The sequence below is a fragment of the Phodopus roborovskii genome, unplaced genomic scaffold (assembly GCF_943737965.1).
Source record: "Phodopus roborovskii unplaced genomic scaffold, PHOROB, whole genome shotgun sequence".
NCBI classification, from domain to species: domain Eukaryota; kingdom Metazoa; phylum Chordata; class Mammalia; order Rodentia; family Cricetidae; genus Phodopus; species Phodopus roborovskii.
In genome coordinates, this window is record NW_026126470.1 from 24,575,728 (window position 1) to 24,590,001 (window position 14,274).

Sequence of the window (14,274 nt, forward strand, 5' to 3'; positions counted from 1 at the left end):
ACACAAGCTGACCTGGGTAGACATTATGCAATCCCACAGCTGTGCTGTGCAAAGTGCTGCCTCCATATGCCAGCCAAATCTTGTCAAGCCAACCATTATGTGGTGGAAAGGCTTTCAAAAGTGTGGGTTTGGGAGGAGAACTCTGGAAGTCTAGTCTAGAGGATCACATTAAAAAAAAAAAAAAAAAAAATGTTTTCTGCCTCTTTTGGTCTCCTGTTACAGCCATTTTAAACTGCCATTCCCTTGTAGAAGGCAACTGCCAGCAACATAGACACATGGTATGATGGTTACAGAAATTTATTTCAGAAGCACGCCAGGCAAAAAAAAAAAAAGTTGTGTGAGTGACTTGCTCTGCTTACAGCTTTATGTGTTTAAGGCTTATAGCTTTTTAAACAAAAAGGCTGACATAAGCAGCAACTGATTAACACGTTTATTTTACTACTCAGCAGAGTACAAACACGAATACTTCTTAACTTAAGGAGACTAAGAAAAGATCAGGGAAGCTCTGCTCTACAAACACAACTCTTCACCTACAGCAAAAAGTTCTTCAGTCGTTTTGGTCATCGTCCCAGTCTTTCTTCCCACTTGGAGGTTTGGGCCCACCAGCTGGTTTTGCCATGATGATCTGAGCAACAAAAATCCAAATTAAGTTTAAGACCATTTTCTGTCAGCAATGTCATGGTTAGAGTTGTATCTACTATGAAAGCTGCCTCTTTTGTTGAATCTGACTGAAAGTTTTAGCTGGACTGTCCTGTCTAGCCAGTGCTGAGTCTCTGGAATTTGCCTGTTTTTGACACCTACAGGCCAGGCAGTGAGGTTAAAGATGCATTGCTGTGCCTGACTTAGTATTTTACTTAGGCCCTCATGCTTCCCATCTGAGCCATCTCCCCAACCTGAAAACTTCATTTTTGAGGCAAAAGGTCTTGCTCTGTAGAGCAGGCTAGCTTGTAACTCAGAGATCTGTCTGCCATTGCCTCCAAGTACTGGGATTAAAGGAGTGTAACACCAATTTGTCAAGACCCAATTTTCATTTTTCACTCACCTGATCCACTCTAAGTACAGTGACTGCAGCATTAGTGGCCAATTTAATAGCCCAGTATTTTCCCAAGTAAGTATCTAAAATATTGGCTTCTAACATATCCTTTACAGCCGGAACTTCAGCCTGTCAACACAAAACTATGTTAATTTATTACATATGAAAATGTTTACATTCAACATGAAAAACTTAAAGGCTCCTAAAATACAACTTAACTAAGTAGTATTTTATAAGCCTCACCCCAATGCTGTCAAAACTAAAATTTCCTATTAGATGAACTTAAAAGATCAATTAAGAAAAAATGCTTTTAAAAACAAGATGGCTAATTTACAATTCCCCCTTTACACACACAACTTCTACGTTTAGATAGTATATTCACAAAAATAAAAAATTTCCACAATTACCTCAATATCCAACCCCACATTTTTGTTTCCTTCTTGGTGTACTGCATAAAGTTTAGAGATAACCTCATTGGCCTTCACACCAGAATTTTCTGCCAGCGCCCGTGGAATAGCTTCAAAAGCTTCAGCAAACTTCTTAATAGCATACTGTTCAAGTCCGGGGCATGTCTAAAACAAAATGTGTTTATCAATGCATTTTATCAGAAAAGAAACGGACAGAAAGGTGATTGACACAGAAAAAGTTATACCTCTCCATATGATGTGATTTGTTTGGCCAATTCAATTTCTGTCGCTCCACCTCCAGGTACAAGACGCTTATCCTATAAAAAAAACAAATGACCAAAATGGAGTATTTCTTCAGACTATAGTTTATATACTGCACCACTAATCAAGTGACTATGTCAAGCTTTCAAGAGTAGGAGCCCACGAATATAGCAGTCCACACTCAGGAATAGCTCTGCCTGCTACTTTCTATACTCTGTACAATTATTTTTTGAAAGTAACATATTCATTATCAACTGATGTGTTAAACCACACATCTTGATGATCTCAGTTTGAGTATGCCAACTGTGTTTTTAAGAAATCACAAATTTCTGAAATTGCAAATACTGACCCTTGTGAGAACTTTGAAAGTATTAACTCCATCATCTACTGCCCTTTCTATATCATCCATCAGATTATCTGTAGAACCTCGAAGAACTATAGTAGAAATGGCACCATCTTCTTTTTCTGCCAATAAATAATTTGCAGATTAAATAAAAGAAAATGCACCTCATAATTGTACAAAACACAACTTACCATTATAACATACCATGTTTAAAAACAACCACCTGTGTGTCTCCAACTTCTGAGAGGTAAACACTGTCACAATGCCCCATTTCTTCAAGGACAGGAGGAGTCTACAAGAAAATGATCCTTGTAGTAAAGATTCAAATGTGTTCATTTATCTTTTGTTTTCCAAAATACATACCAATCTAGGAAGAGCTGTGGCACCAACTGTTTTACAGAGTCTTCTGAGATCCCACTTTGAGTTCAGCCTTCAAAAGGAAAAAAAAATTAACACAAATTTTAATTCAATCATATTAACAAAATGCAGAGACTAAAGAGCAAAATAGACTGGAAAAGGTGGCACATGCTTTTAAGAGGCAGGTAGATCTCTCTGACTTCAAGGTCAGCTAAGGCTGTCTCAAACAAAAACACCAGTAAGAAATACTGCTTTATTCTAACTGAACACATCTGCACTGCAGAGTTAGGAATGTAACAAACTAGCCAGCAATGCTACATTTGAAGTGCATGGCAGCTAAGAACACAAAAGCTGGGGCCAGTGTAACAGTGCACACCTTTCATTTCAGCACTTGGGAGGAGCAGGTAGAACAGAGTCTACACAGAGTTCCAGGCTACCCAGGGATACATAGTAAGAACCTGTCTCAGATAAGTAAACATTACAACATTATCTTAGTCTGACAGACTTCTAACCAGGGTGTTACTATTTAAGAAATTTCTCCTTTAAAAAAAAAAAAAAAAAAAAGAATTTTTCCATTACATGTGCAATTGCACAATCTGTAAGAAAAAGCCGGGATTTTATCATGTCTGTGATTTGAAGTTAAATAGTAAAAAGTTGTTTCACATGCCCCAATTGTGTTCATCAATGAAAAGGCATTTTCCCTGGCTCATATATACCCTAGCTGATAAGGAATAATAAGCTGCTACCTTAACCCTTAAGATGTTCCTTTTGCCTGGAAAGCTTTTTCCTCCTCAATGGTTCTTGGACCCCCACAGCTTAAATGTAAGGTCCACCTGTCACTTCTTGATAAATTCTTTCTGTTTGATGTTCATTTTCTATCAGCTATCTTCAATTTATAGAATTTGCTCAAGATTTCACCAAGAACTTTAGTATAATTTACAGATGCAGCTCTTACCTAACCAACATGATATTGTACTTGTTAGCATAATGAAGAGCCATGTCTGCCACTTTGCCCCCTGTTACGATGACATTTGCACCCGTGCTGGCGATGGCCTTCACTTGTGCATCCATAAGATTTTCTTCTCCCTTACTGAAGTTCATCAGTTCCTCAGCACTCTTTATCAGCACCGTCCCCTGCAAACAATCAAGCTCTCGCTAAAACTGTTCACAATTTTGATGTTCAAATTTGTAAGATAATGTTTTATCCAATAATTTAAAGTTCTGAGAGAAAATCCAAAAACAAATGCTTTATTATAAAGCAAAATATATTAAATGTATGAAATTTGGATCCTTAGCTTGTTCCTGTACTTCCTCATCACATTGCACTGATGAAAAGTTAAAGAAACATTGCTCCCTTAGAAATACCTTCTTTCAAATACTGTTTAGTATCACCAAAACAATTTGTCCTCAAAACACAGACTACACAACTATTCTCCCCTCCGTGCAAAATCAACAACTTGAATCTGCCAAGAATGTTTGGCATAAATCCAAAACATATAGTTTTAAAGACCAATTTATCATTTTCACATTGACTGGCATTTTAAAAGAATGTCAACATTCATAAGAAGTCATTTTAGTCATTTACCAAGGGCACACAAGATGCTCATAATATTAATGCTGCTTGAATATGAAGAGCTGCATGTAGAACACAAATAATGCCACCATACAAGGATTTTAGTTTAGTATTGGTAGCTAAAGCAAATATTCATGCTCTGAAAAAAACAATTCTCAACTTATTATGAAGTACATACTGGCTTAACAGCTAATCCCACTTCAACACAAATGTACTTTTCAATCACATACCTTAGTCTCTGTTATCATGCCATCAAAGGGACAAGAGTACACCGCGATTTTTGCATCTTTGACAGATGTTACGTCACCTTCAGTTTCCTTCTTAAAAACCATACCATGCAATACTGAAGATGAATAGATACCAGAGCCCTAAGGAGTCAAACACCGAAAATGTCACTGGAGTAAACAGCATACTAAGGCTAAGAAGATAAGAGGGTCAGGCATGAACAATCCATTCTTCTCAAGGTTGGGAGCACCGAAGAATAAGCTCCTATTATGGAGGAAAACATTTCAGCATATTGGGAAAACCAAGGTAGACAGCAAGCAAGCCATTTATTTACCTAATCACCAAGCACTTGGCTCAAATGTACTATAGACAGACTAGAAAAACAAGATTTCATCAAAGGAACCCTCTCTCCAGCCCCATTCTATTATAGTGTTCTACTTTAGGACTCGGGGAAATTTACTTCACAAGAAAATACATTCCATTAATAGGTGGCAACATAATTTATTAACACCAAAACCTTTTAAAAGGATGCCTTACAACAGCAATTCTCAACCCATGGGTCACAACCCCTTTGGAAGTTGCCTATCAGATATCCTATATACCAGATATTTATAATTACTAACAGCAGCAAAATTACAGTTATCAAGTAGCAATGAAATAATTTTCTGGTGGGGATCACAACATAAGGAACTGTACTAAAGGGTCATGGCAACTCAAGGTTGGGCTGGAGAGATGGCTCAGAGGTTAAACTTACTGGCTGCTCTTCCAGTTCAATTCCCAACAAGCACATTTTAGCTCATAACCACCTATAAAATGACATCTGGTGCTCTCTGTGGCATGCAGGGATTCAATGTAGGCAGAACACTATATACATAATAAATAAAGGGTCATGGCACTGAAGGTTGAGAACCATTGCCTTAAAAAGGCAGTTAAGTAAGCACTAAGTCTAAAATGGTTTAAAAAAAAAAAAGGTGGGGGGGCACAGAGATGTCTCAGTGGTCAAGAGTACTGATTGCTCTTCCAGAGGACCTGGATTTGACTCCTGTACCCACATAGTAGCTCAAAACCATCTGTGTAACTCCAGTCCCAGAGGGATCTGATGCCATCTTCCGGGGACTGTGTACAATTGCACAGACATACTAATTTTGGAGCAGGGGAATAGGCAAAATAACCAGTCTTGGACTAGGAATGAAGCTTCACAGTAGAGTACTTCCCCAGCACTCACAAAACTCTGGTTTCACTCCCCAGGACCACAAAAACAACAGCCCTTCTAAGACCTATCTGGATAATGGGAATGCATTTTTGAAACTTACCAGAATTTTACATACTCTGATGTTATCAACATTAAAATTTCCAGAATCAGGAAAAATAGATACTGTCAAGAAAATGAAATGTATTTTTAGACAACAAAGAAGATATCTCCTGTCACAATTAAAACTAATGTATTTTTGGATTTTTTTTGTTACTGGTATAACTCACCACATGCCTGAGCAATGAGCTTGGCCAGAAATGCTTCATTACCATACTGCTTACTCATTACAGAGGTTCCAATCAGACATGACACTTCATCAACATCTCGAAGGTTTTTTGCAGAACAACATACCAAATCGGGAAGAATCTCATGAGCTTTTTTGCAAGCTATTTCATATCCCGATATTACCTAAACCATGAAAAAAAACTTTAATAGACATAACTTATTCTGGTAACCCAATAAATGAGTATTTTCAACATGAAATGACCAAAGTATTTGTAGAAGACACACGGTAGAGCCAACAGCTATGAATTATGTGGCTTTGATAACACAAATTTCAATCCTGATTCTACCACTTACGAGTTATAGGAACCTGAGCAAGATTTTTCCATCTCAAACTGTTTCTTCATATGAAACAGAATGAGTTTAAGAAGGCTTAGCAATTGGACTCTGGAGGACAAAAACCGCACCACATGTGAAGCTATGGCCAATGCCTAGCACAGTGTAATAGAGAACTCAATGTTAGATATTACTAGTGGATTCAAAGGTTTTTTTTTTTTTTTTTAAATCACTCATTTTGTACACAGTAAGTATGTACATGAGAGGAAGTGTGATGTATGTATACAGGTGCATGGTGGCTAGAAGGAAAGGTCAGGCATCCTGCTCTATCCCTGACACACCCTTTAGACAGACTCAACTTGAAGCCAAGCGCATCATCTAGTTCCAGTGATGTTCCTGCCTCCACTCCTCCCACAATGCTGGCATTATGGGCATACCTGAGTAATACATGGGTCCTAGGGATCTGAACTCAGGTCCTTGTGTTTTGCCTTTGAGTGCTTTTACCCACTGAGTTATCTCCCTAGTGGGAGTGCCCTTCAAGCAGTGGCACACACGTAATTAACTATAATTAAAGTATAAAAGGAACACTTGCCTCTGAAACTGACAGACCAATCCGCAGAAGTTCTTCGGCTAGTTCCAAAAGAGCCCCAGCAAACACCAGAACAAAGTTTGTGCCGTCTCCGACCTCTTGTTCTTGCATGTGAGAGGCCATCACAATCATTTTTGCAGCAGGATGTTGTACCTGATATAAAGGGATTACCAAGTGAAAACACTCATTACTTAGAGCAACATGAAGTCATTCATTTTCATTTCTTAACAGACAAACTTCTTTTGAGGGTAAATGCCACCTGATCAATTATACAATTGCCTATCAGCACAAATAAAAACAATTTCAAAGCATATCTGACAGTCATCCATTATACACAGCTCCACAGGCCTAGCACATTTCTACCTACATTAGAAAATAATGTGTTTCCAACCATTAAAGTTAGCAATTTTAAACAGTCTTCAGAAGAGAAGCTAGGTATGATAGAGATGGTCCATTCCTTTAATCCAGCATTCAAGAGGCATGGGCAGGCCTCTGAGTTTGAGGTCAGTTAGGTCTACAAAGCCAGTTCAGAATAGCCAGGGCTACCCAGAGAAACTTTGTCTCAAAAACCAACAAGTCTCTGGAAGAACTAAAACAGACATCACGCAACTTCATTTAACAGTCTCAGCATCATTTATTCTTAAACATGCTCTTGTTTAAAAATCTAAAGCAACATAAAACTTAGTTCTTTTTTTTTTTTTTTTTGAGACAGGGTACATGCAGCTCATTCTATCACTGAGGATGACTTTGCCCTTTTGTTGTTGCTGGTTTGCTTTTTGGGACAGGGTTTGTCTGTCTGTCCTGGAACTTGCTTTGTAGACCAGGCTGGTGTCCATCTCCAGAGACCCATCTGCCACTTCTGAATGCTGGGATTAAAGATGGATTTTGAACTTCTGATCCTTTTGTCTCCAGGTCCTGAGGCCTAGGGTTATAGGTGTGTGCCATCATTGGGAATCAAACTAAAAAGCATCCCAAGTCTGAAAGTAAATTTTACAAAGCATCAAAACTGTGTGTCCTCTTTAAGAATCTACTCTACAGACCCTCTTGACACCAAAACTGCAGCAATGGTCACCCACTACTTTTATACCACGAGAAGATTTGTACAGTATCAAAGAATCAGTTAGTTATAGCAATACTCCACAACATCCCCACAAACAATTAACTTAGGGCAGCTTTTTGAGCAGCCACAGCAGTAAACTGTCACTTCTAAGTCTTCACAATACGCTTGAGGGAGAGCGGCCCTTTATTATCCAAGTGAAGCAGGGCTTCATCTATGTCAGAATTCTTTCTTTTTATGTTTTTGGGAAAGACTTACTTCTAGCTCTCTTAAAATAGTCGCTGCATCATTTGTCACAAACAACTTCTCCAGGCGATTGATGACCATTTTGTTCATGCCTCAAAAAAATAGTTGCAAAGAGAGAAAAACCATTATTATTATTCAAATATTGTCCTAGCCAACAAAGGGAAGGCATGGTGAAGCTGTACTGATTCATTTCTATTTTAAAGCTCTGTATTTGCAGCCCCACCACACAGCCCCATGGGCTTTCCCTGACTAAACCCTGACAACACCCACATGTGTTGCAGACAGAAAGAACTCAATGAATGGGAATCAACACACACAAAATTAATATGCTGAGAAACATATTGGTCTGTGCTTAATCCGCCAGTCTGTATCTTTAGTTCAACTGGTTGTTAAAGGTAAGAGTTTCCTTAAACTACGTCATTTTTGAAACTGCTCCATCTTTCACTACAGCAACAGTGAGAGCGTATCACCTGCTAGGAAGACTGTCCTTTAATTTTTCTAGAAAGTTTAAGTTCTGGGAGTTAGGAGCACATCAGCAGCGCCAACTTTCAAACAACCTGCTAGAACTGCCCTGTACATTTAGCATCTTCAAGATGAATATGAGACAGAAGCTAACATGTCTTTTATAGTCTGAAACTGGCCATTACCATTTGGTCCATACGCTGTACGAGTGGTCTGAGCAAGCTCCTTGCAAGCTTGTATATTTCTATACACAGCCTCTTCTAACCCTGAAAAATGCTGCAAAAGAAAACATCTGCTTAAGAAGGATCATGGAACACAGGGTATGTCTGCTTATCATGAGTCTAATAAAGCACCACCGTCACATGCATTTAGCACGCACAATCTGGAGTCCAAGTAGCCTTAGCGCCCCCCCCCCATTTTAGTACAGGGTCCAGGTAATTTTTTTCTGTTATGTAAAACAATGGGACAACTAACACTTCTAGCTGACAAATTGTTTAGAACCATCTATCCACTCAAAGACTATTCTTCCCTCCCACCCTTACTCAGAGATCGAACCCAAGAAATCAATTTACCATTACGCAACAATCCCAGCCAATTGGTACCTGCTTTTAATTTGAAACTCTTTTGGGGACTTAAAGGCTGTCTTCACTTCAGTCCTCTCAGTGGCGATTCACATAACATACCCCAGTTAAAGTACCGGTCTGAGTGCGACAAATACTTTAAAGGTGCCAGTTTGTCTATCTAAGCGATCGAGGTAGGCAGACCTGAATTGTAAACCGTGACACTCCACCCCGATGCAAAGGGAATCGCCACCGTCGTTTCCCACGAAAATCCTGACTTCCATTTAGTATGCCCGGGCCACCACCCAGCTCTCTTAACAGGGTTACGGGTCCTCTATTTCCCCTAAGGCCTTCGATTCAATCCAGTTCACTTAAATCTATTTCTGCAAGTCTTAGTTAATGCTGAAAACAAAATTACGCGGCAGCTTGAACATGTCTCGCAAACGGTTCCACGTGCAGTGTGACACTTTAACACGCGCACACTTTCTGAAATTATGCTCGGGGGGGGGGCTCACTCATCCTGGGGGCTACCGTGTGAGGCAGTCAGGGTTCAAAGACGAGAGAGGTGTGGACTCCAGCCAGACCGAGCTGTGGAGGCAGGGTCGGCCCGGGCGGCCCGATCCTCGTCTGGGAGGAAGCAAGCGGGGCCAGGGCCTGCTACGCCGGCCGCGCTCCCGTCCCTCCGCCCTAGCCCATCCGCTGCGCCGCCAGTCCCCGGCCGGGGACTTAACGGGAACGCCCGCGGGTCCCCGCGGCCGGCCAGGCGTGCAGAGCACACTCCCTCTTCTAGAACCTTCTCCGGCCGCGGATGGCGGCGCCGGGACACGCCCGCGGGCCTTGCGCAGGCCCCGCTCTCTCTCCCCCCACGCCGCACCCTCTCTCCGCCACCTACTTTCGCTCCATCCTTGAGCATCTGGGCAAAGCCCGGGGCCTTGGGGACGTGAAGCGCCATGGCCGGGCCGCCGCAGTCAGCCGCTCACGCGCTCGGAGGGATCCCGCGAGGTGCGCGCACAGCCTGCCGGGAACGCCGCCTCGCGTGCCCTCACGCGGCCCGACCTCCGCCCGCCCCGCCCCGCCCCTTCCCCCCGCCCCAAGTGTCGCGAGAACGAGCGAGCGAGCGTGGGCAGCCCCAGAGCGGCTCCCGCAGCCAGGCCCAACCTGCCGATCCACCGATCAGGTCGAACGACCGGGCCGAGCCCAGAGCGCGCGCTCCCTCTTGCACGCGTGCGCCGCCGCCGGCTGTGGCGATGGCTCGCTCGCCCTCGTTATGGGGAAACTCTGGTCTGAGGCCGGCATGCCACTTTTTAAGCTGCATTTGCACGTAGTCCTGCGCGTGCAGCGCCGGCACAGGCTTGGCTTTCCCGGGCGAAGCGAACCTGCCCTTCCTTCGTCCCTGCAAACTGCTGGTGGCCGTCCTTCCTCTGTGCTGGGTGGGCACTGTAGGAAGCAGTCAAGAATGGCCCAAGGTGATAATTAAAATGCTAGCAAGGACTGCAAAATGTGCAGTGCCCCGTGAGTGGCAGTTCTGCGTGGTTTGCTCCAGGGCAGTTGTCCTTGTTATTGGTCAGCCTTACAAACGAATATTACCTCCATTTAAGTTACGTGCCACTGAATATTAAAACCAGGATTCCTACCCCGGCTGGGTGGTTGCAAAGTGTGCATATTTAAGCACTTTGTATGCTCTTTGCTTTTACCCCAGGCGGTGGTGCTGCACACCTTTAATTAAATTCCGGTGCTAGGGAGGCAGAGGCAGGTGGATCTCTTGAGTTTGAGGCCAGCCTGGTCTACGGAATGAGTTCTAGGACAGCCAGGGCTACACAGAGAAACCCTGTCTCGGCAAAATAAATAAATACATAAATAATGTTTCCTTTCTACTCTCCCGAAGTCTTTTTCACACATCATTGCTATGTCTTTCCAAATCAATACAACTAATGTAAATAGAATAGTTTTCACAGAGAAAGTAAAACGCTCTTATGGTTAAAAGAAAAATAATACAGAAAATTTGAAACGTTTTGGTGAGTCTTCTGGACACATAGAAATTAAGGTTTTCTTTAACTTGGGACAGATTCAGTCTGCCTTTAACTTGCAATTTTTTGTAAAACCTCATACAAAGTAAAAGCAAAAGGGGATTTAAAATGATATCTGATTCGTTAAAAGTGACTATGAGGAATTAAATCTTGGCAAAATTTAAAAACTTGATAATGAAAAACCAAACTTGTGTTCAAGATAACTGATACATTTTTTTCATGAAGAGTCAATAACAAGAATTAACTTTGCATTAATTGTAACAGACAGTAAATGGGAAAAAAATTAAAATCAATTTGAATCTACTATGTGTTATTTTTGTCAAGGAATTAGATCTTAATTGCCAGTAATTCTTTTTAAATTTGTTAATTCTGTTTAATGTGGGTTACACTGTACTTATTATAATCACAGAATCAGGGTACCCTGATGGGTTTAAATAGAATATGTGTCATGGAGAGAAGAAAACAGGCACAAACCCTCAGTGTGGCTCCAGCCAGAGCCTAGCCTCTGCTTGTTACACTATATCTTTCCCTGCTTGGTTATACCCTGTGAATCCTAGCCACAGTAGCCAGAATAGCTCACAGTTTTCTTCATTCCTTGTTTCTTCCAGCAGGGCTCTCTGGAGGCCTAGGAGATATGCAAAATTACAGTGGTTCTAGTGTATAAAGCCCGAGAGGCCAGTTGCCCATGATGCCCTCTACCTAGCAAATCTTTCCATCTCCTTTGACTGAGTTAACTCCACGTAAGTAAGCATAACGTTTTCCTTGGCAAGCCTAAGATCGTTCCCCAAGCTTTCCTGGTTATTGCTCTGATCACTTCTGCCCTTCTCCATCACATTTCACATGGCTGCAATGTCAAAAATCTTTCTCAGCTATTAGGCAAACACTGCATGAACTGAACTCAAAATTGAACATTGAATGAAATAAGAGCTCTTGATATCTAATTACACAACGAATGGGAATCGCAATGTTAGCATCCTAAGATTCACATGCTGAAATCCTAACCACCAACAAGGTGAAACATTTGGGGTAGGCGATTGGTTCATAAGAGGAAATACTTTGGAGCTGATTAGCACCCTTATAAAACGTAAGGGAGCATGTTGCTCCTCCACCGTGGGATGGCACCTAAGAATCAGAAGGTAGGCTTTCAGTGTACCCATCCACACTTTGATTTTGGGTTTCTCAGCCCCCACAAGACTGTGTGTGTATTTACTTGTGTGTATATCTGTGTATCCTGTGCTTGCAGTGCCTACAGAGGCCAGAAGAGGGCATCAGATGTCCTGCAACTGGAGTTACAGATGGCTGTGAGCTGCCACCTGGGTCCTCTGAAAGAGCAGCAGTATTCTTAACCCCTGGGACATCTCTCCAGCCCCTCATATAGTCATTCTTACATGAACGTGTGTGTGTGTGTGTGTGTGTGTGTGTGTGTGTGTGTGTGTGTGTGTGTGTGTATTGGGTAGATGAGTAGGTGGGTACCTGTGCCTGTGTATACTTCGTCACACTCCCTAATTCCTTTGAGACAGAGTTCTCCCTGAACCTGTACCCGTGTCTGGACCTTGTGTCATTCTGAAGGCTGACTTGGCAAACCCCAGGGACCCTCTCGTGTCTTTCCCTCTCAGTGCGGGGTGACAGATGTGGATATAGCTTGGTTGGTCCCTGCTTACATCCTGATTCTGCCCAGCTACATCACTTCCTGTCTGGCCAATCTGTGCCTTATTCCTTAACCAACATATATACATAAGAACATTCCCCATCAATCATTGGCGGGCTGTGGTTTCACTTCTCCACCTGCATGTTCTGATATGAAATCAGATCATTCTGGAGGATGCCCTAGCAGCCATTCCTAAAGGCACTTGTTTGTTTGCCTTTGTCCATGGCTCAGCTTTCTCTCCCCTAGTTTATTGCATGGCATGTCTATACCCTGGATTGGAACTTGGTAACATCTTTTAAGCACCCTTCCTCCAATCCATGATAGAAGTCTACTTGCAGAAGTCCGTGTTGAGTGAAATTCTCTGGATGTCATGTGCTGACTTTTTATTCAACGATAAATTTATAGTTTTGCCTTTGGATCAAGCCAGACGCTAAAGGTCTTGTTCTTTGGAGAATTAAAATTTGATAAATTGTCCTTTAGAAAGTAATTTACTTTTTATGTGTATGGCATTTTGCTGGCATTTTATGTATGGGCTACATATTTGCAGTGCTCATGGAGGCTAGAAGAAGACCTTTGTTCCTATGGAACATGAGTTACAAATAGCTGTTAGTGGCCATATGGGTGCTGCAAAGTGAGCCCATGTTCTATGCAAGAGCTGCAAATGCTTTTAACTGCTGAGTCATCTCTTTAGGCTACAAATCGACTCCTCCCCCCCCCCATCATATCTTTTTTTCTTTTTGTTTGGTTTTGGATTTTTAAAACAGGGTTTCTCTATGTAGTCTTGACTGTCCTAGAACTCGCTCTGTAGACCAGGCTGACCTCTAACTCACAGAGATCCACCTGCCTCTTCCTCTTCCTCCAGAGTCTTAGGATTAAAGATAAGATCCATCACTGTCCAGCATATTATATCTTATAATATGGAAAATTAAGAGAAACAGAAAAGGACCTGGAGAGATTGCTCAGTCCAAGGAAGCCTGAGGGCTCTGGAGTCCTCTCCAAAACAGACCGTGCCAGTGTGGCCGTGATGTCTGCAAGACAAAGTAAAATCTTTTGTAAATTGCCTTGGTCATAGTGTTTTGTCACAGCAATAGAAAAGTGAGTAAGACACCCTCAACAACCAAACATCTTGACTGATTTTATTTTATTTTTTAATAAGCCAGATTAAAGCCTTGATTGATTTCAGTGGGATATTCATATTTTCAAAGTTACTAGTATATGGGTTTACAGATGATTTAAAAGTTGGAATCTTCATTTTAGAACCTTAAAATTTTAACATAGGGAGAATTTACAATTTGTTTTTAATTAATTACATTTATTCTCTCTCTCTCTCTCTCTCGTGTGTGTGTGTGTGTGTGTGTGTGTGTGTGTGTGTGTGTGTGTGTGAGAACTTGAGGGAGTTGATTCTATACTTTGACCATATGGGTCCCAGGGATTATTGAACTCTGGCCACCAGACTTGGCTGGAATTGAACTCTGGCCACCAGACTTGGCTGGAAGTGCCTTTACCTGATGATCCACCTTATCAGCCCAAAATTTACAGCTTGTTGCTTGAACTAAGAAACACAACCACATAACGAATAATACAATGCCAAAGTACAAAACTTGAGAGGGCCTTACATTATTATGCATAGATGTCATTAAAAACCAGAGAAACTGCAGGGCCACTGTCGAATTCCC

The 14,274-nt window shown here is 41.7% G+C and overlaps 1 protein-coding gene across 1 annotated transcript; it reads right to left on the reverse strand.

Annotated features, from left to right (window-relative positions):
• Window positions 1-342: 342 nt before the first annotated feature.
• Cct8 (chaperonin containing TCP1 subunit 8) lies at window positions 343-9,965 on the reverse strand. The gene is made up of 15 exons (XM_051191814.1): window positions 9,816-9,965; window positions 8,549-8,639; window positions 7,914-7,993; window positions 6,602-6,751; window positions 5,679-5,859; window positions 5,513-5,574; window positions 4,205-4,342; window positions 3,357-3,535; window positions 2,408-2,474; window positions 2,249-2,336; window positions 2,051-2,166; window positions 1,686-1,757; window positions 1,441-1,605; window positions 1,043-1,162; window positions 343-625 (listed from the first exon to the last, which is right to left on the reverse strand). Exons 1-15 carry the CDS (start codon window positions 9,873-9,875, stop codon window positions 548-550), a joined length of 1,647 nt encoding a protein of 548 aa, XP_051047771.1. The 5' UTR covers window positions 9,876-9,965; the 3' UTR covers window positions 343-547.
• Window positions 9,966-14,274: the final 4,309 nt, after the last annotated feature.